Source organism: Mustela erminea, chromosome 6, assembly GCF_009829155.1.
Source record: "Mustela erminea isolate mMusErm1 chromosome 6, mMusErm1.Pri, whole genome shotgun sequence".
NCBI classification, from domain to species: Eukaryota; Metazoa; Chordata; class Mammalia; order Carnivora; family Mustelidae; genus Mustela; species Mustela erminea.
The window spans coordinates 125,752,331-125,774,304 of NC_045619.1; the positions used below are offsets into that span (position 1 = coordinate 125,752,331).

Here is a 21,974-nt window from a genome sequence, read left to right on the forward strand (position 1 = left end):
AACAAGATATGTACAGGATCTGTATGCTAAAAACCACAAAACACCAAAGAAAGAGATCAAAGAAAATATAAACAGATGAAGAGCAGACTGTGTTCATAGATTAAAGGACTCCATTAGAAAATATTAATTCTCTCCAAACTGACATACAAGTTTAACATAATTCCTATCAAAATTTCAACAAGATTTTTGGTAGATATGCATAAGATTATTCTCAAATTTATATATAAAGCAAAGGAACTAGAAGAGCTAAAACATGTTGAAAAAGGATAGGAAAGTGGAAAGAATCACTCTACCTGACTTTAAGACTTACTGTAGAGCCACAATAATCAAGACTGTCATATTGGCAGAGGAGGAGAAATGTAGATGAATGGTACAGAATGGAGAATTTAGAAAGAACCCCATGCAAGCAAGGGCAAGTGATTTTTGACAAAAGGTGCAAAAGCAATTCACTTTTTGAAGAATGGTTTAAAAAAAACAGTTGGCAAAACTGGCTATACATCCATAAGCAAAAAACTAAACTTGAACCTAAACCTCACACCTTATAGAAAGTTAGATCAAAATGGATCATAGATTTAAATGTAAAGTATAAAATTTTTAGAAGAAAATAAGGGTGAAAATATTTAGAATAGGACTTGGGAAGAGTTTTTTAAAATAACATAAAAAGCATCATCTAAAAAAATAGCAACAATAAATTGGACTTCATCATAAAAGTTTTTGTTCTGTAAATGACTATTAAGAAGATGAAAAGCTACAGATTGGAAGAAAATATTTGTAAACCACATATCTGAAAAAGAAATCATATCTAGATTATATAAAGGACTCTCAAACTCAACAGTTAAAAAAAAAAATCCAATTCAAAAATAGGCCAAAGGCATAAACTGTAGAGGACACACAGATGGCAAGTCAGCACACGAGTGTTTCAACATCACTGGCCATTAAGGAAATGCAAATTAAGATCATGATGGGCTCTCTCACAAATGTATTAGAATGTATTAGAAAATAAAAAACACTGAGAATCCCAAGTGCTGATAAAAGGTACAGAGACTAGATCTCTCAGACCTTACTAGTAGAAATGTAAAAAGTTATATAGGCACTCTGGAAAATAATCTGTCAGTTTCTTAAAACTCTAAACATAAACCTGTCCTATGACCCAGCAATTGCCTTCTGGGCATTTATCCCACATAAATAAAGACTAAGTTCACAAAAAAACTTACACCTGACCATTCAGCAGCTTTATTTGTAACAGTCAAAAACTGTAAACAACCAACTATAATTGGTGAATGGTCAAACAAATTATGGTAAAACCATACACAGAATAAATAGGAACGAATTATTGATACATGGAACAACTGAGTAAAAAAAAGCCAATCTCAAAGGTTGAATAGTGTATGATTCTCAAAATCATATTCTTTAAATCGTATAGGCAAAATGACAAAATTAGATAGATGAAAAATAAATTAGTAGTTGCCAGATATTAGGGATAATGGGAGAACGGGAGGATATGGGTACAATCATAAAGGGGTAGTGACAGAATGGGATGGTGGTAACATAAATACACACTTGTGATAAGGTAGAGAATTATATATACATTTTGTATTAATGTCAAGTTCTTGGTTTTCAGGAAGACACATAGGACCCTCTCTATGCTATTTTTGCAACTTCCTATGAATCTATAATTATTTCAAAGTAAAAATTTAAATAAAATAATAATTCAACAAATGATGCTGGGAAAACTAGATAACCACATACAAAATAATGAAGTTGGACCCTTACCCACTATGAAATAAAGTCCAAATGGATTAAAGATCTAAATGTAAGACCTTAAACTATAAAACTCTTTGAAAAAAAAAAAGAGCAAAAGCTAAATGATACTGGATTTGGCAATGATTTCTTTGATATGACAACAAAGGCACAGACAACAAAAGAGAAAACCAACAAATTAGACTAAAGGAAAATTTAAAAATTCTGTGCATCAAAAGACAATGTCAACTGAGAAAAAAGGCAACACAGAAAATGGGAGAAAATATTTGTAAATCATATATTTGATAAGGGCTAATATCCAGAATATATAGAGAACTCCTAAAACTTAACAAAAAATAATCCAATTAAAAACTGAGTACAGGAGCTGAATAGACACTTCTCCAAAGGAACACCCATTAGCATGGCTACAATTAAAAAAAACACGGAAAATTAGTGTTGGCAAAGATGTGAGGAAACTGAAACCATTTTGCACTGTTGGTGGGAACGTAAAATGATACAGCTGTTATGGAAAACAGTATGTTGCTTTCTCAAAAAATTAAAAATAGAATTGGGGTGCCTGGGTTGCTCAGTCGGTTAAACATCTGACTCTTGAACTCAGCGCATGTCTATCTCAGGGTTGTGAGCTTGAGCACCATGTTGGGTCATGGAGCCTACTTAAAAAATATTAAAAACAGAATTACAGTAAGATCCAGAATTCCACCTTTGTGTATATACCAAAAGAACTGAAACCAAGGACTCAAACCGTCCTGTGTATACCCATGTTCATAGCAGAATTATTCACACTAGCTAAAAAGTAAAAGCAACCCAAGTATCCCTTGAAAGGTATTCAAATGGATAAGCAAAATATGGTATACACATACAATGGTATAATATTTAGTCTTAAAAGAGAAGGAAATTCTGACACATGCCATAACGTGGATGAACCTTGAGGACATTATGCTAAGTGAAATGAGCTAGTCACAAAAGACAAATATTGTATGATAAGCCTTACATGAGACACTTAAAGTAGTCAGAATCATAGAGACAGAAAGCAGAGTGGTGGTTGCCTGGGGCTGGGAGGGAGGCGAGAATGGGGAGTCACTGTTCAATGCGTACAAAGTTTCAGCTTTACAAGACATTGCAATGTGATGGCTGTACAACATTATGAATATATTTAATACTACTGAACTATATACTTAAAAATGGTCAAGAGGGTAGATTTTGTTATATGCGTTTTACCACAATGAAAAATACTAGAAAAAAAGAAATAATACAGTGGTTTTATTGTAGCAATCATGAAGAAAGAGGAAAAAATCCTAATATGGACGAATAGAGACTTGTGACTTGGGATAAAATTTCCAGTGTCAGCACCCACATGGGGCCATGTTTCATTGCATATGGAAATAAAGATGATATACTCTGTTAAATATATTTCCTGAGTACCTATCACATGCCTGGCATTGTTCTAGGCTCTGGGATTATAGCCATAAACAAGACAAACAAAAATACTTGCCTGCATGAAGCTTATAAATGGACATATTATTTTAGAAAAAGTATAATATTAAATAAGTATATTTTTAGTTCTAAATTAATTAATTAAATAAAATCTTAGTTCAAATTTAATCTAAAGCCATAAATGTTTAGATATTCAATTGGATAAAAAAGTTTTTAAAATCATTTCAGTGGGAAACTAAGATTGCATTATACTTAAGGATACCTAGGATTATGGTTTGAAATGCTGAAAGAATTGTAAATTTTTATTTAAGCTATATGATTTTAAAAATTCTATTGTTACTGAGCAAAGTACTGAAGAAATAACACTATTCTTTAGATATTCTCTGCCTACACATAAACTCTTGGGAGTAGGACTCCTATCAGGTTTTACTATATAATATGACTCATAAGGTAGGGTTTCTATCCGGTCATGTTTCTAAATGTACTGGAGCTAGTGACTGGTACATGTTTTTTTCGTAAGTTATCTCAGTTAGGGGGCGCCTGGGTGGTTCAGTCGTTAAGCGTCTGCCTTTGGCTCAGGTCAGGATCCCAGGGCCCTGGGATCCAGCCCTGCATTGGGGGCCCTGCTTCTCCCTCCCACTCCTCCTGGTTGGGTTCCCTCTCTCGCTGTGTCTTTCTCTGTCAGATAAATAAAATCTTAAAAGAAAAGAAAAAAAGTTATTTCTGTATTTTCCCATCCACGAGCACATTATTTTGCCACAGGATAATGATCTAACCTAAACTGGGGCTACCTATGCCCTATCTCCCTTGTCCTTTTCACCACCAACCCCTGAATCAACTTAAAATCATCACTAGCCTCTCCTTTCTTCATGAACTGGGTATTTCCTAAAAACCAGTCTTCCTTCTTTCCAGTGAATGTTTTCCCATCCTGTCACCCCAGAAAGGCATACCCTGTCCTCTACCTTCTCACTGTTCCCTTGGCACCCCTACCGAGGTCCACCATTGGGGTATGCAACAGGGACCAAGAAACAAGAAGAAAAATATAATTAATGTCTGGGACTATTACTTCTGCAGGTAAAAAGAAGTACTTGACGGTAAAGGTTTGATTACCTGATTTTGGTTTTGTTTTAAATGATACAAGGTACAGAGAAAAAGATAAGGGAAATACTGGATTTTACTTCTTCTTCCCCCAATTTTATCTATTCAAAATTTCACCTTTATAACCAATTTTTTTCTTTTTAAAAGATTTTATTTATGTATTTGAGACAGAGAGAAAGTGAGAGACAGAACCGCCCCCTACCCTACCCTGCACACAAGCTGGGCGGAGGCGCAGATGGAGAGGGGAAAAGAGGCTCCCTGCTGAGCAGGGGGCTGGATGTGGGGTTCCATCTCAGGACCCTAAGACCATCACCTGAGCTGAAGGCAGACACTCAACTGACTGACCCACGCAAGTGCCCCTACGACCAGTTTCTTTGTAACTCATTTTTTCCTATTCATGATACGGGCTGTTTCATTATAGTACTTAGAATTCATATTTACTGACTTAGAATGAAACTCATATAATTAAAGAATGTATAATATAACAATGAAAAAGTCATATTTATAAATATTAATTTATTTAAACCCAAAGCATATAATTGATTAAATTTGTAATAAAGAAATAAGTGCTTCAAATTTTTCCAAATAGATACCGCATTTTTTACATAGACTCCCAGAACAATGATACTTATTTTTAAGAAATCACCCTTTTTGTATTTCCCCCTCTAATATGCCATTTTAAGAAGACCACTACACCTTACTCAGTGTATACTCTGGCACAGCCCTCTGAGGATACCGCACCATCTCAGCGGTGGAGTACATAGACTTGAGGGCAGATTAACAATTAGGTCATGAAAAACAGGCAGCATAAAATAGCTACCACTAATCTGCATGAGATGCATTTACTCAATTAAGCAGATGGAAATGTTATTATGAACTCAGTATTCCAATGATGGTCTTTAAAATTAAGAAGGATAGGGGCAAATGAAATGCACACTGGGGGATTTGGGGTCTTTATATATTAATTCTAAAGTATACAATACAGAACACTGTAATGAAGTTAACAAAATTAATTAAAAGATTCTTTGCATGTAAACCCTTAGAGACTACATTAAAAAATACATGACAGTTTCTGACATTATTAATAATGTGACTGCTCTTTAACGTTTTTAATGTTGATACCATCACCTTTCCCTAATATACACTACTTATATAAAAAACATGAGCATTAGAAGTCTTATTACTCATGGCTGGTATGAGTATTATTTTTAATATGCTTTCTGGTATTTACTTTTTCCATTTTGAATTTTAATAACTGATAAATTAGTGATGAATTTTCAAAACTTTTAAAAGATTACTATATACTTTTACTGGTAAACAGTTTTCAGGTATTTACGTATTTGAAAATGTTTTTCTTTGCATCATCATCTTTTTTATTAGGAAATAACAACAAAGTGAGAATTACTAATCTGTTTGAAAATTTCTATCAAATGCTTCAAACAAAAATCTTCGAGTGATTTTGTGAAAATGGCCACAAACTTTAAAAGGAATTTTTACGTGTGATAAATGTCTTACATTGTGATAAATATTTTATGTCTAACCCTTATTTTCTAAGTTGCAGTATACATACTTAACCCATTATTACAGAATTCTAATACATATGCCAAAATTATAACAATTAAGTGGTTTGTTACAAAAGCTACACAAAATGATAAACTATGTCTATGAAAGCCATAAAATATATATTCACCTTGACTCTACAGGTAAATTTTGGATTAGCTTGATATTTTTCTCTTTTCTTATAAATGTGATTTCCCCCTTTCTGACTTGTCTTAAAAAGCTTATAAGAATTTAATGTAACAGGGGCGCCTGGGTGGCTCAGTGGGTTAAAGCCTCTGCTTTCGGCTCAGGTCATGGTCTCAGGGTCCTGGGATCGAGCCCCGCATCGGGCTTTCTGCTCAGCAGGGAGCCTGCTTCCTCCTCTCTCTCTCTCTGCCTGCCTCTCTGCCTACTTGTGATCTGTCTGTCAAATAAATAAATAAAATCTTAAAAAAAAAAAAAAGAATTTAATGTAACAATTGTACTTAAAAACAATTACATAAATAGTATACTTAAGAGTTTCACTTATTGATTTACTCGACATATTTAAAACTATCTCAACAATTGCTAGAACATAAGCTTCTGTTTCAATCTTAGATTTAATGTAACAATAATACAATCATTTTTCCATCCCTCCCCCTCAACCTTTATATGGAATCCTCTATTATCCTAAACTCTTCCCTCTTAACAGAAATCTGCTTTAAAAAATAATGTAGTTGACTTGAATATTATTATTATTATTTATTTCTTTGAGAGAGAGAGAGCGAGCAGGGGGAGGAGCAGAGGGAGAGCAGAAACAGACTCCCCACTGAGTGCGGAGTCCAGCTTGGAGCTCTAACCCAGGACCCTGAGATCATGACCTGAGCTGAAACCAAGAGGTGGATGCTGAACTGACTGAGCCACCCAGGCACCCCTGATTATTATTTAGTATTTATAACTGTTGAAGCTTTTTGAATTAAATTATGTGCTCCTTGAAGGAGTGTTGTATACAGGATAGATGCTCATTAATATTTATGGAATTACATTAATTCATATATTCATCTAATATAGCCATTTATTATCTGCCAGGACACCAGAGTCAATGCTGCAGACATAAAGATGAAAAAGAAACTGCCCTGTTCTAAAGCTGCCCAGACACCCGAGGGATTATAACAGGGAGAAAAATGGGTCCTTAAAGATGTCCACATCCTATTTCTGGAATATGGCAATATTTTACCTTATATGTCAAAAGAAACTTTGCAGATGTGATTAAGGTTGAGCATCCTGAGATGGGAGATTATCCTGAATTATCCAAATTTGCCAATCTAATCACATGGGTCCTTAAAAACAGAGAACTCTTCCCAGTTATTGTGAGAGAAAGATGTGACTACAGAAGAAAAGTCAGACATCACACATGTGCCTTTGAAGATGGAGGAAGAAGGCTATGATCCAAGGAATGGGGGGGGGGGCTCTAAAAGCTGGAAGAAGAACACAGCCCTACTTGGTGAACCTTCATTTTAGCCCAGTGAGACCCATGCTGGACTTCTGACTTACACAACTGGGAGATAATAAATTTCTGTTTAAGCCATTTAATTTGTGGCCATTTGTGAGAGCAGCAATAGAAAACTAATACTGGATCATCTAGCCCCGCATGTTTTTTTGGCACATAGGAAATTAAAATACTCAAAGGCACACTTTTAGGTAGTGTCAATACTCTTCGGATTTGGAGAGAACATGATTTTTCTTCTCTCTCCTCATACCATTGTCTGGTGCCAGGGTAAAGGCAGAAAACAAGGACCTTCTGAAGGGAAATAGTTATCACCATTTTTCTATATAATAAGTGTGAACTGGACGCTTACTATTCTAATGCCACAGCTGCTTTCTTCCAGTTTGCTTCGACTAAATACAGTTGAATCCTAAATAATGCAGGTTTGGACTGTGTGGGCCCACTTATATGCAGACTGTTTTCAGTATATACTGTACAGCGCTATAAAAGTATTTTCTGTACCTTATGATTTTCTTAACAACATTTTCTCTTCTCTAGCTTATGTTATTATAAGAATACAACATATAATATATAAAACATACAAAATATGTGTTAAATCAATTGAGTTCAAGGTAAGACTCCCGGTCAAGGGTAGGCTATTAGTAGTTTAGTTTGGGCTGCAGGAACAGCTTTTACTGTACACCCTCCTCAAAAGCACTCAGGCTGTTTTGTAACACTATGTGTGCTGTGCAAGTGTGTACATTTATAGGTGTGGGGTGACCAGTTATTAATTATTGTTGTGCTGTTTCCTGTGCCCAGATTGGTATCATGACACTGTGCAGTTCTTTAGAAAATTTTTTTTTTTATTTTAAAGATTTTATTTATTTGAGAGAGAGAGAAGAAGCAGGGAGAGGGGAGGGGCAGATGGAGAAGGAGAGGGAGATTCCATGGGAAACTTGGCTCTATGGTGCTCAATCTCAGGATTCTGAGATCATGACCTGAGCTGAAGGCAGATGCTTCACCAACTGAGCCATACAGGCACCCCAATACCATGCTCTTCTTTCTGAACACAGGTAGGTAGAGGGAAAGGAAGTCTGAACCCCAAATACTCACACTGGAATTTTTAAAAGAATAGAGATTTCACTTCCACAAATTCCGTCAACAAGTATTTACTGTGGACCTCCTACTATATGGCAGGGTCTGTTTAACGTATTTGGATAGACAGAGCAGTGAACGAAACAGTCCCTACCCTTCCAGAACTTACATTCTATTGGGAGAACCAGATGGTAAATTAACAAATAAATTAATGTCAAGTAGTGTTAAATGCTCTGAATAAAAATAGAGCAAAGTAAAGGGAAGAGTGTATAGATGTGGGGAAGATGTAGGTATGGCAAAATCAGACCAGAAGACCAGGACTGGGGAAATGCCTTCTTTAACTGTATATTCAACTTTTCCTAAAATCAGCAAAAAATGACTTTCATGTTCAAGAGAAAACTTCTTTTCAACATATTGATAATTTAGTCACGCGTTTTCTTGTTTTAACAATATATTCATGAAACTAAGACTCTGAAAGCAAAAATCCTTAATATTTTCAGGTTTCCCATTTACTACTGTTTTACAGCAAACTGAGTGATGAGCTGGGCAGACTTGGTACTGAATATCAACGACAGTGAAAGCACTGGAGTATTTTAGGACTTTCTGGATTTTGGATGCCTCCTAGATCTGAGAAACTCTATGACCCTAAGCTGGTTTTATCTCTCCTCTGATACTGAACCATGGGTGGTTCAGTAATTACTAATATAGTATTTTCCACATAAAATAAAGAAGTAACTCTATTCAGAGGATGGTAAAGAAAGCACACAATATTTAGTTACTGCTATTTTAAGGGAAAAATCCAAATTTAAAAAATCAGTTTCATATGATATTGTTAACACAACCAAGACAATGTTTAAAACTCACTTTGAAGTGTTTCAAGTTCAGCTCTAGTCAACGCATCTTCCTTTTTCTTCAATCTTGTTTCTTTATATTTAGCATAAAACTCCCCAGCATCCTTAAGAAAGAAGTTACAAACAAATTAATATGAAAATCAGTTTGCTTTGTCATTATTTACCACATGATTTCATTTTAAAGCAGTGTATTCATTTAACAAGCATCTTCCTTTGCTTATGTTTTTAAATTTTATGATTAACAGAAGAAACTAAGGAAATGTTTATGATTTTTATCTCTTAGCTTATTTATTAAGGCCAGTAATTGCAGAAATATTTAAGATTTATTTATTTGACAGAGAGAAAGAGAGAGAGTGAAAGAGAGAGTGAGCACACATAGGCAGAGTGGCATACAGGGGGAGATGCGAGAATCAGGCTCTCTGCCTAGCAGGGAGCCCAACATGAGGCTCAATCCCAAGGACTCTGGGATCATGACCTGAGCTGAAGGCAGCTGCTTAAATGACTGAGCCACCCAGGCACCCCCAGAAGTATAAATATAAGTAAAGTCTTTTCTCTCAGTTATGGAAGAGAGGATTCTGCTTCCTGTTTTCCACCACTGTTTATTTTCTCAATATTGTGCCACTACATGGACAAAAAGCAGAAAAACACACTTGTTAAACTGAATTATTTGGTACAGTAAATTACATTACTGTGACCAACAAAGTACTAACACTATTTTTATATTAGTCCCTTAACTTTAAAAGATTTTCAAAATTATTATATGCAAATCTGATTATGAAACCTATATGATCATATAGATACAAGTGAAGTTGTCATTCCTCCTTCCTCCACACTTAGAGATTAGTTCCTATCATGGAATGTTGGGGATTGAGGACAAATACTTAGGTGTCAAAATAGAGGGCTAAAGTCTCAAGGAGAGGCACCCAGGTAAGACTCTACCAGAGTAATGAAAAAAGACTAGGGCCTCAATAATCACAAGCATGGAAATAAACAAGTTGATGCTCTAGCCATATGAAGATCCCGACATGGAGAAAAACAGAATAGGCCATTTTCCACTACCTCTTGATTCAAACCTCATCCATTATATAGCAAGATTCTTGTAGCTGCCAGGCCACATGGTGGTTTTTTAAAATGTCTTCGCCTATGCTTTGCCCTCTAATGAGGGCAAAATACTGCCCTGCCATTATTCTGATGAATTCCTATTCATCCTTGAAAACTCTACCCAAGTATCACCTCCTTTGCAAATTTTTCTGACCTTCCCTGGCAGAGTAATTCTCCACTGCATACTGCTTTTGTATTTAAGCTCACTTCTAGGATTGCTTGTATCATGCTATATATTCTCTCCTAGAAAATGAGAAATTTGAGAGAGGGGTACTTGTATGACCAGAGCACAGTATCTGGCATAAAGCATGTACACAATATTCATTGAACTGAACTAGACCAAAATATATGAGAAATCTTGTAAAGAAAGAAATGAAAAGGCTTGATGATTGATGTGGAATAAGAAAAAAAGAGGTATCAAGGATAACTCTAGGGTAACATTCCCAGATTTTAAGATCCCTAGGGCAGATAAATCATAGACTCATTTGAGAGAGTTTTATTTTTTAAGGAAATAAAGGAACAAAATCAATTCTTGGCTCTATCTTGATTCAAATGGAAATACATGAACACTTAAACCCTAGAATGGAATTTTTTCTTTTCATCTATGACTGTCTAGGAGTTACAGCTTTTCTTAGAGTCTATATCTTTTGGAGTTATATCAGAACTCTTCCACTTGACAGTGAATTAGGTAAATAATAGGCATTTCTAAAATCACTGGGTCAATGTAATAAAGATTTAGCTCTTATTCTCCTATTCTCACTTTTATGTTCCTACCTCATTTCTACCACAAGGATTCCATAAGCCTTGGGTCAACGAAGCAATGTTATCATTTGAAGGGTACAGAAAAATCATGCATGCAACATACTTATCCTCCTAACCATTGGGTTAAGGATTTATGGCCCCTTTACATTCCCTGTACCCCTAAAAACTTAACCCTGCAATACTATTATTTTCCTTAAGTGCTATCAGTCATTTATTGCTTGATGTGAATGAGTGAATGAGCTTATTAGCTTCTTTGCAGGCAGTTTTTAATAGTAGGAAAAAGAAAAGGTGGGGAAGGCACTGGGCCCTTGAAGGGAGTAGGAAAGGTGGCAGCATGCAAGAAAAAAGGTCACAGAGAAGTTATTCATGAGACGTGAAAGAAGGCAGGTTGAAATCAACCATCACAGTATCATATAGTGAGATAAAATACAGTGATTAAGAGGACAGAATTGGGAGCCAGACTACCTGAATTAAGGTCTCAGCTCTGCCATCTTAAAGCCTATATAACATTCAGCAAGTTACTACACTTAGTTTTGGGTGAATTATCTCATTCAGGAATGGGGATAATCACAGGGCTATTGTAAAGACCAAAGTGCTGATAGACGGGAAATACTTAGAATAACATCTAACACACAGGCTTTCTATATGTTACCTATTTTGATTATAACTTCAACCTTTTACCAAAAACCTTACTCTGCACCACAAACAGTTTTTTTTTGCTTCACACTTCACCAAAACTCCTCCTGCAGACTCCTGTTATCTTCTTGCTTTCATGACTTTCTTTACCTGCACCCCATCCACGCAAAAATCTTTCATTAGGTAAGAGCAGCCTCTTCCTGCTGGTCCTACCAAATCTGAGTATTTCTCTGTTAATGTGGCCCTTCCTGCTATAACACAGAAGTCCAGTAAAATTCCTCTTTGAAATTACCCATCTGATCCAAAATCATACTTATCTGACGATAACTATGGACCTAATCACCTTAATGTACTCTACCTAATTCCAAGAGTTTTAACACATTCCCTAGTTTCACTCACATTTTGCTCTAGGCCAAGAACCTTATATGATGTTATACCATTCTCTCCTATAATAAACCTTAAGATATTGCTGAGAAGAAGAAACAGTTTCACACTTCCTCACCATTTGATCACTTTCCAGTTTGTCAGTGCACCTTAAAGTATGTACACCAAACTGCACACAAGGAGGGCGGGAACAAAGCAGAATGTTGAATGCAGTAGACCTATTTGAGACCACAGGTTTCTTAAAGAAGTAAGCCTTTCTGGGATGCCTGAGTGGCTCAGCGGGTTAAAGCCTCTGCCTTCAGCTCAGGTCATGATCCCAGGGTCCTGGAATCGAGCCCCGCATTGGGCTCTCTGATCAGCAGGGGGCCTGCTTTCTCCTCTCTCTTTCTCTGCCTGCCTCTCTGCCTCCTTGTGATCTCTGTCAAATAAATAAACAAAAATATTAAAAAAAAAAAAAGTAAGCCTTTCTGGAGAAAGGCTTGTAATTATAGTCTGAAAATACAAGTTAGACATGAAGAAAAGAAAAAGGATGAGGAACACTTAAATGCTTAGAAATGGAGCAGAGGGAAGAAAGGTTTCTTGCTAGGGGGATGGGGTAACTGGGTGATGGACACTGGGGAGATTATGCGTTGTAATGAGCCCTGGGTATTATGTAAGACTAATCAATCACAGACCTGTACCCCTGAAACAAATAATACATTATATGTTAATTAATTGAATTTAAATTAAAAATAAATAAATGAATAAATAAATGGGAAAAATGGGGGAAAAAAGAGCAGTTGTTTTCAAACTCCCCCCCCTCCCATTCTTCAGGGATGGCTAATTCACATCAATATAATTGTCAAGTAGAGAAAATAAAGTCTCATTTTGAGTCTAGAATAAGCCTCAGTTTAAATACACACAAAAAAATTAGAATTTCTTATATATACAAACTTCTTATCCATCTTTGTGGACACTGCCTGAAACATAATAGAAGTTTAATAAGTACTCCATTAATGAATGAATGCTTACTTTAATCAACCAGGACTCTAGACTGCCAAGGTTTAGCTCTGTAATACTATATTAAAACTATGGGATTTACATGATTCCAAACAGACCAATTCTCAAGTAGCTTCTATTATAATCACTATGGATGTAACATGAGCAAAAGTTTTTACCTTAGAAGCAACTCTTGTAGTACTTAACAAAGAATTTTTAAGGGCTCAAAGCTTGCCTACATAGATATGAAGCAGGGAACTGATTCTACATTGTAGAACTAGAGCCAACTTCAAGAATTTGCATGTTATGACTGTTCTTTGTAATCGTAAAGCCTGGCTCTTGCACAAGAAGACATAAAGCAGTTATATTTACTTATGTTTATTTACTGAACCACTATTATATATGCTGTACATTGTAAGGATAAATGGGGATTATATGATAAGGCAAGCAGCAGATAAGGCATATGTAAAAATAACTGAATAAACAAAAATTTGGAATATAACCTATGTGAGAACAGAGATTTTTGTGTTTTAACTTCTTCTTCTTCTTTTTTTTTTTTTTTTTGTATTTCCAGGGCCTAGAGGAGCATCTGGCATATAATAAGCACTCAATATTTGTTGAATGAATTACTGGAAAAGAAAATGAAGCTCACCCAACATTCTATGATTTTTTTTTTTCAAGATTTTATTTATTTATTTGACATACAGAAATCACAAGTAGGCAGAGAGCCAGGCAGAGAGAGCGGGGGAGGCAGGCTCCCTGCACAGCAGAGAGTCCAATGCAGGGCTTGATCCCAGGACCCTGAGATCATGACCTGAGCTGAAGGCAGAGGCTTTAACCCACTGAGCCACCCATGTGCCCCAACATTCTATCTGTTTCCCCACATTTCCTGTGCTCTTAAGATTAGGTGAGGTCATGGGACTAATTGTGGATAGGCTGTGGATGGAAATGTCATGTATCATTTCAAACCAAAGCATCAAAAAGCTCGTGCAGTCCTCCAGTTCTCTCCCCAACCATCGTGAGGAAGGAGGCCACATGTTCTAGGTGGGTACGGTTGTAATATGGTAAATATGTCATTATTCTGAGTCCTGAATGGCTGGTTAGAACACGATGTCCTCTTTTCTATCAACCAGCGATACACCAGTAGCATAAACTAGAAAAAAATTTTAAGCCACTGGATTTTCAGGATGATCTGTACCTAGGCCATAGCCTATCACTCTATCCTTACTATAATACAAATAATAAGTGCTGTGAAGTTAATAGAATGTGTAATGGGAGGTTTTCAATTGGACTGATCAGGAAAGGCTTTCTAATGATGATGGTCATTTATGTAACCCTTGAAGATGTAATATTTCCAAGAGTAGTGAGTTACTAGATGGAGGATATCTGTATCAAAAGCTTTTCTTTTTTTTTTTTAAAGCTTTTCTTTTAACATTATTGGCATGGTTCATTTAAGTGATAAAATAACATGCTGAGCTGGTACTGTTTGCTGTGTTTCAGTTTATTTTTACTTTTCCATATAAAGTTCAAAATATTAAACAACTGAAGGAAAACTTAGGAAAGAAGGGTGTTGATCTAGAGTGGTATAAGCAGTGAATTGCTACCTATCACCTATTCTATGGGAACAAGGAACATGGAAGAGCTCTGAGGACAGGTAACTACAAAAGAGATGAAGGATGTTCCATTTCTTTTTTTGATTGTTGGACAGCACAAATCTCCTTTGTTTGAAGCTTACATAAAACCTTTAACATAGAAAATACCGGAGGCACATTTCTAAAAATCTGCCCACATGGTCATTTACTCCATATCAAATTTTGTTCTCCTACTGGCTTACGCTGTAACCTCAGAATTACTAATAATGTGTAATAAAATTACAATAAGGAAAATAGGAAAAAATTTTAAATTGTAGACTTTGAATAAAATTTTTAAAATTTTTGTAAAAACATTGAATTCACAAAAAACTCATAAAATAAAATATTAAATAAAATAATTAAAGTAATAAAATAAAAAAAATAAAATAAAATATAAATGAAAGAAAAACCCAGAAGCTATGCCTTCCTCTCTCCCTGAGTCAGTGGTATTCAAGAAGATATAAGGCCTATGAACTCTTTTTTCCACTTGGGCTAAGAAACCGAAGAGATTATAGAAGTCATCTACTCAGCTCCAACTCAATGCAAGAATCCTTCTATAACTTTTATAATAATCAGAACCAGTCTAAATACCCTGATAGGGACTTTAAGACCAGAGAGCTTATTCATTCAGTATAAAGTGGTTACCTACCTAGTTATTCCACTAGTGGGAAAGTTTATTCTTTCTCAGCTTTTATATATCTCATATTTCAACATTTATTTTGGTTTGCTTTAAGTTTCACTTCTACCATTTAGTAGTTGTGTCACTTTGAGCAAACTGCCTCACCAATCTGAGTCTTAAGTATTTTTTATCTATAAAATACGGAATCAATGAGATTGTAGATCTCTAACATCCTACCTAACATTCTGTGTTTTTTAAAATCTTTTCTACATCTAGCAAAAACCTAAAAACTCAACTTTATATTCTGTCTTTGGACCTCTGACTACTTGCATCTTACACCCCCCTTTCAGAGGGCAGAAGGAATGGATTCTTTGTGTTCTGTTGGGAGGTGTTTCCAATTTTCTTTCTCTTTCTATAGCAGTAGAGTTTCAGCCTTACAAAAATTCAGACACACTTTTCCATCTCTTTCCATTTGTTTGCATACTGCCTACATACAGTATGTTTGCAAAATTTTTTAGAAAGTTCTTAAAAGTAAACTTTTTTGTCCCTTGGAGAAACTGTGTTTAACTCTGCCTAGGAGAACAGGCAACTCAGCTTGCTACAATCGCCTCAAAGACTTTTAGAAGCTTTTTTTCACTGCTAATTAGCTGTGAATGTTTTGTTTATTTGGTTTCTGACAGAGCCCCAGCAAGCAGAAGCAAAGGGGCTAGAAAGGAAGGGCCCTGACTGTACAGCGGGTGACCTCCAGGCTCGTCAACAGTTGTAATATCCATGGGAGAAGCTTCTTGGGAGGGAGGATGCCTCCATTTACAGATGGTTCTGTAAAGTATAATTTTCCCTTTACTCTCTTAGGCAGCTTTTATTTTATTTTTTAAAGCAAAAGCCACAGCACTGTGGAGAAGATTCCTCTATTTTCTCAGACACTACTCTTAAGCAACCTACAAATCCTGATAGTGGCGTTGCTATGCATGCTAGAAATTTCCTACAGTAATTTTTAGTCTGACTGTATTCACAAAAGATCAGCTTGGTAGTGAGAAAAGATGGGGCTGGGACTAAACAATGGGAAAAACGTACAACTTCAGGCAATGTACACATAAGGGAATTTTATATTTTACAAATTATGTAACTAAGAAATGTAACACAGCAGGTAGAGAGAAACTTGAATGTTGAATTCCCACGGAATCAAACAAACTATTAAGCACATAAATTCTGAATACCTAAGATCTGTTTCATCTCAGAAAGTACAGAAAACTATGAATAGACCATGATTTAGACTGGTAATCACTTAGGATATATGGCACTTACTGATTTTATATATGAGAAATTGGTGGTATTACCAATCTAAATTATTATCGGCCCAAATATATGAGACTCCAACACAGATAGGCAGTGACAAAAATAAACTAAGTTATAAGGGTTAAACTGAAAATACGCACATAGTATATTTCAATATTGTTTGCTACTTTTATTGTTATGAATATGTTTCAAAACATATATGATAAATCAAAAAATATTCAAGAAGGGCATTTTGGAGGCCAGAAAAATTTCTTGGGATTATAGGTTGAAATTAGCCAACAGAGAAGACTTGTTCAGTCAAATTCCAAGAAAATGTATATTCCCTTTGAAACTACCATGAGAACAGAAACAGACTAGTAAGATATAAGTATCACTAGGGCTTAACTTTTAATGTTAAAATTAAATTCTAGGGGCACCTGGGTGGCTCAGTGGGTTAAAGCCTCTGTCTTCGGCTCAGGTCATGGTCCCAGGGTCTTGGGATCGAGCCCCGCATCAGGCTCTCCGCTCAGCAGGCAGCCTGCTTCTCCTTCTCCCTCTGTCTGCCTATCTGCCTACTTGTGAACTCTGTCTGTCAAATAAGTAAATAAAATCTTTTAGTAAAAAATTAAATTTTAGGCTCAAAGTATATGATGCCTCTCTTGATATAGTCCAAGTTCCTTGTTATATTCTAGTTCACATTCCATGTCTTCTGATCATTCCACTTGCTTTCTGCACTAAACATATTTTCTCAAGTTTTCCTAACTTCTCTGCATATAGTCATGCATTTAACTCTAATCTTCTCTCATCGCTCTATACACAGGCAAACCTTCCTTCTACTCATCAATTTACAAACACTCTCTACATTTCTCTGGTTTCTCATCTTTCTACTTTTCTGCACATGTGAGTACATGAATGATGTGAAATATACATTTTACAAAATACATACACCTCTACTTGGATATTTTCTAATCTGGGAAATGTTTGATATCTATTTAACATTATCAAATACTTTATATGTATCAAGTATAATAGTTGTTAGTTTTCTGATCTTACTCCCACCTATCAATTCTTACAATTTTCCCATTATCTTTTTCAGAACAAAGGAAAGGGGGGAAAAAAAACAACCACCCAGAGCTGGAGGTAATAAGGACCTTCTTGAAAAGCAAAGGAAGCTGTCAAAGATACACTTTTATCTCTATCCAGTCTGATCACAGAACAACTTTGGGTCTTTTCTGCCCACTATGCACTATAACTTTTCCACTAGTAATATAATGTATGTGTCTTTGACAGATGTGTGGGATGGAAATACTTTGCTGTCTAATCAATAAACTTTATTCTGTCTAAATGGCCTTTATAGATTCCCAATATCAGATTTATCTATTAGAGTATAAATTCCTGAATGGTTATATACAGAGTTTGGAGAGTTGGAATATTGGCTCAGAAGACAGTAATGGGCTATGTGATATCTCCTTTTTTTAATAAAAAGCAGTTGTATAATGTTTTTCTTAGGTCTCTTTCAACCTCAACCCAGAATGACTGTATGGGAATTACTGTATCTATGAAATTATTTTTGCATACTACCCTGTACACAAAGTGGGCACTCCACTGTCAGTGGACTAGTCATCTTACAAGACTCAAGTCAAGTGACTCTTCTTTGTAGTTGTCTTTGGTCACGGTATATAGAGACAATCTTATTGTCTGATCATCTACAGAAGTCTTTTATTTATATTACATATGTGAAGCTTATATACCATACTGTATTACAATTATTTTAATTCATGTATTATAATCTCTACATGACATAAGGTCCCAGAAGGCATATTCATCTCCATGGCCCCTTAAGAGTGCCTTGTTCTGACATGTTTAATAAATTTTTACTGAATTGTCTAACCTATTTATCTAAATATATAACTTAAAAGAAGCTTTACATATCAAATACTGATGTAAATATTGTGATGTGTAATTTTTTGTGGGAGGATAGAAAATAATTTAGATAAATTAATCAGGTTATAAGAAGTTTTCTTAGGGATCTTAGATGCCCAGTAATAAACAGTGAACTTAGGAGCATAAGCTGAACCAGAACTGCCAGTTTTCCAACTCCCACTGGATAACCATTCATGTATATGAAGTACAATAAAGGAATGGGTATTTAGAGGAAGAATAGGAGGAAAGAAGTTGGAGATGAACAGCTGTTGATATGATAAGGAGAAATTTAAGTATGGATCTGGCTAGTGTAAAGGCCATTTGCTAGAAGTCTCTGAGTCTCCCTTTGGACCCTCCTTCTTATCCAATAGCTCTAAACAGAATCCTTGCAGACCAGTTTTAATGAATTTCACGGAAGTCAAGGGATTCACAGACAGAAGTAAAATTCTCTTAACTGATATCTGCTTAACTAACTTATTGCATGATTATAGGAGCTGGATGTGTCGATTAATACTTATTATTGTAATTATATGATTCAATTTAAGTATTATATAAAAAAGGTGAAAAGTAAGTAGAAAAAGAGAGTTGTTTCTATGAATACCAAGTAGATGCTTTGGGAAGCTCAATAAAAGAGTTGCTGAAAATGCTGTTAACTAGATATAAGTCTGTCAATTATGAAAGACAGGGGAAATAATAAAAATCTATAAGGATTATACAATTATATTGCTTTGCAAGAGTCTAGTTTAACTCTTCTTTAAGAAATCAAGTGGAAGTTTGCCCCTAAAGAAACCAAGATTATAGATGCAGTATACACAAGGAAAAACAAAACAATGGCACTGTATCACAAGAGTGGTGAATAAATGTAAAGTAAATGCTTAAAACATTTGATGTCCTCTGTATCTTTATATATATATATATATTATATATACACATACATACTTAGAGCTCTAGTAGGGCTCTTTTTTGACTACTGCACCAATTAACCAACCCAGACTGCTTTGGGTAAGGAGGGCTTCTCAATTTCATAAGTATCTTATTTAAGACCTCATCACATCAAAGCTTTAGTATTGTGGGTAAGGCATATGTACTCACATTATACAATTTTACGGGTGATAAATTAATGCAAAGTTTACAGTAGATTGAAGGAAAAAAAGCAGAAAACATCTAATCCTAAAAGCAACTACTCAGTACTGCTTTGTTCAAGCTGTTTATCAATCTGAAATACTTTAACTTTCACAGTTTGTATCAGTCTACTGTATTACATTATTTTGTTAGTGAATGTGAAAAAGAAAAAAAAAAGAATCTTATGTCCCCAAAGCAGAATTAAAATACCATGTATTTGCTTTAAAAAAGGAGAATTGTCTTATTTTTTATTCTTGGAATGAATTTATCAGAAAGAAAAAATTAGAACAAAATTTAAAAGTGAGATTTACAAAGATTTTAAAAACCTAATGCCTAGCATCTCAAAACTGAAAGCAACAGGTATCCCCAAGTAAGTAAAAACTTTAAAATGCAAACTGATCCTACAGTTTAAGAAAGCAGAGTTTCTAAAGAGATTACAATTTTTTTGTAAAATTCCTAATTTCTGTGACTATAAAAAAAAAGGTATGGTGAGGCAACACCATCTGTTAGCTCTAGATACCATGGGGAGATAATTAAAATAATAACTTATAAATCAAAGCCCTCTTAATATATTGGCTCTGTTTTTATGAATCACTCTGCATACTAACCAGGAAATGTTAATTTTACCAAGTAAATGTTGTTTCAAATGGCTTAGTTTAAAATTACAAAGAAATGTTTCAACTAACATTTTGTGTGATATTCTATTTACTCTGCCTCATGACTATAAATTCATCTACACTCTGGTTTGCTTATTGCAAATTCTAAAGCAAAAAACCCCCCAAACCAAAATCCACACTTAAAAAAACATGAAAATATATGTCCTAAAATATTTTTTGGTCACATCCTCTCATACACATACTGGTATGGTAAATATACTTTACCTCTCTCTTATTAAGACACATACATAGCATATAAGGATTTTGGGTTTTTATTCAAATAAGTAAGATAATATGCTAAGCAACTTATAAACAAAAGCTTTTAAATTATCCAAATACTGTAATTTTCTCTATTAGCTATAAACAAAATATATAATTCTGTAAGCAATAACTATTATGATGAACTATTTTGATGGAAGATAGGTAAATAATTTCACAAAGTTTAGGAAGAAACACACTAGCAATTTTAATTTCATATTCCCCTCTAATATAAAATTTTTATTGTAAGAGGAAGAAAGAGAATAAAATGCAGAAGTTGGAATGATTCATTTCCTTAAATGATTAGGAAGAACAGTTCTGATATGTGAAAAGAAGTGGGTAGGACCGGGTAGAAATTATCTGGCTCTCTCTTTTTTTTTTTTTCCCTAAACATTTTCTGAAATGAAATACTTCCTCCCCAAAATTAAAACTTAACCTCAAAATTTGTACACCCAAACTATTATTATTACATATACTTTTAAATGTTATGTTTATGTGTTGGGAATTTTCTAACCGGATGTAATAATTAAAATTAGCAAAGCAATAATTTAATAAAATCTACTTTGGTATGCTGAATATTGAAAAAATAAGAGAATTACCATAATGGTATGATACAGATCCACATTCTATTGTTTGATCAAGACCGACTAGCAACAGAAACCGAGTACCAATATAAGATAAAACATCTCCTCTTCAAGTCACAAATAAAATGGAAAGCAACGTATATTTTTACATAATTATACAAATGTTCATGTAAAGTGTTTTTTTTTTTTTTTTAAATACTGTCTTCTTAAATGCATTAAAATAATAGGTGACTGGCTATTTTGAGTCCTGTTCTTATTTCCTGGATACGCCTTAAATGCTGACAGTGAATTAAATTTTTATTGCTCTTGTATCTGTCTTAATGATAGTATTTTTTTCTTTTTTCTGATGTCTTGGAATTCTAAGGTGTTCTAAAAGCAATGTAAGAGACAGTTACAGGAAAAGATACCTAAATAATTTTAGAACTATTCTAAATAGATTTACACTTCTATCAATTCAATCACCATTATAAAACACCCACTGTATATCAGCACTCACATAGCAGACATGGGCACAAATTATTTCATGAATAATTAAAATGAAAGCATCTAATATTATATGAGAGAGGTATGCTTTACCTGGATTAGATGAGGCAATGCTTTTAGTGTAAGGCAAAACCAAATTCCCAGCTTGCATGGAAGCAAATCATGCCACTGTGGTTTTGTCAGTAATCTAAAGGGAAAACACAAAAACAAAAACAAAGAAGCAAAATATAGAAAGAATGTTGGGAGACAAATATTTTTATAAAGATCATGAATTCTTTCATGAATTATGAAATGAATACCTGTTTCAACAAAAGTACGA

At 34.7% G+C, this 21,974-nt stretch overlaps 1 protein-coding gene across 1 annotated transcript in view; it reads right to left on the reverse strand.

Annotated features, from left to right (window-relative positions):
* The window catches only part of DNAJC1 (DnaJ heat shock protein family (Hsp40) member C1), a 236,006-nt gene that overhangs the window by 135,766 nt on the left and 78,266 nt on the right, over positions 1-21,974 (reverse strand). Inside the window, exons 6-7 of the mRNA XM_032349597.1 lie at positions 21,749-21,842; positions 9,257-9,347 (exon numbers count right to left, since the gene is read on the reverse strand). Coding sequence (XP_032205488.1) covers positions 9,257-9,347; positions 21,749-21,842 — 185 coding nt within the window. The remainder of the gene's footprint in view (positions 1-9,256; positions 9,348-21,748; positions 21,843-21,974) is intronic.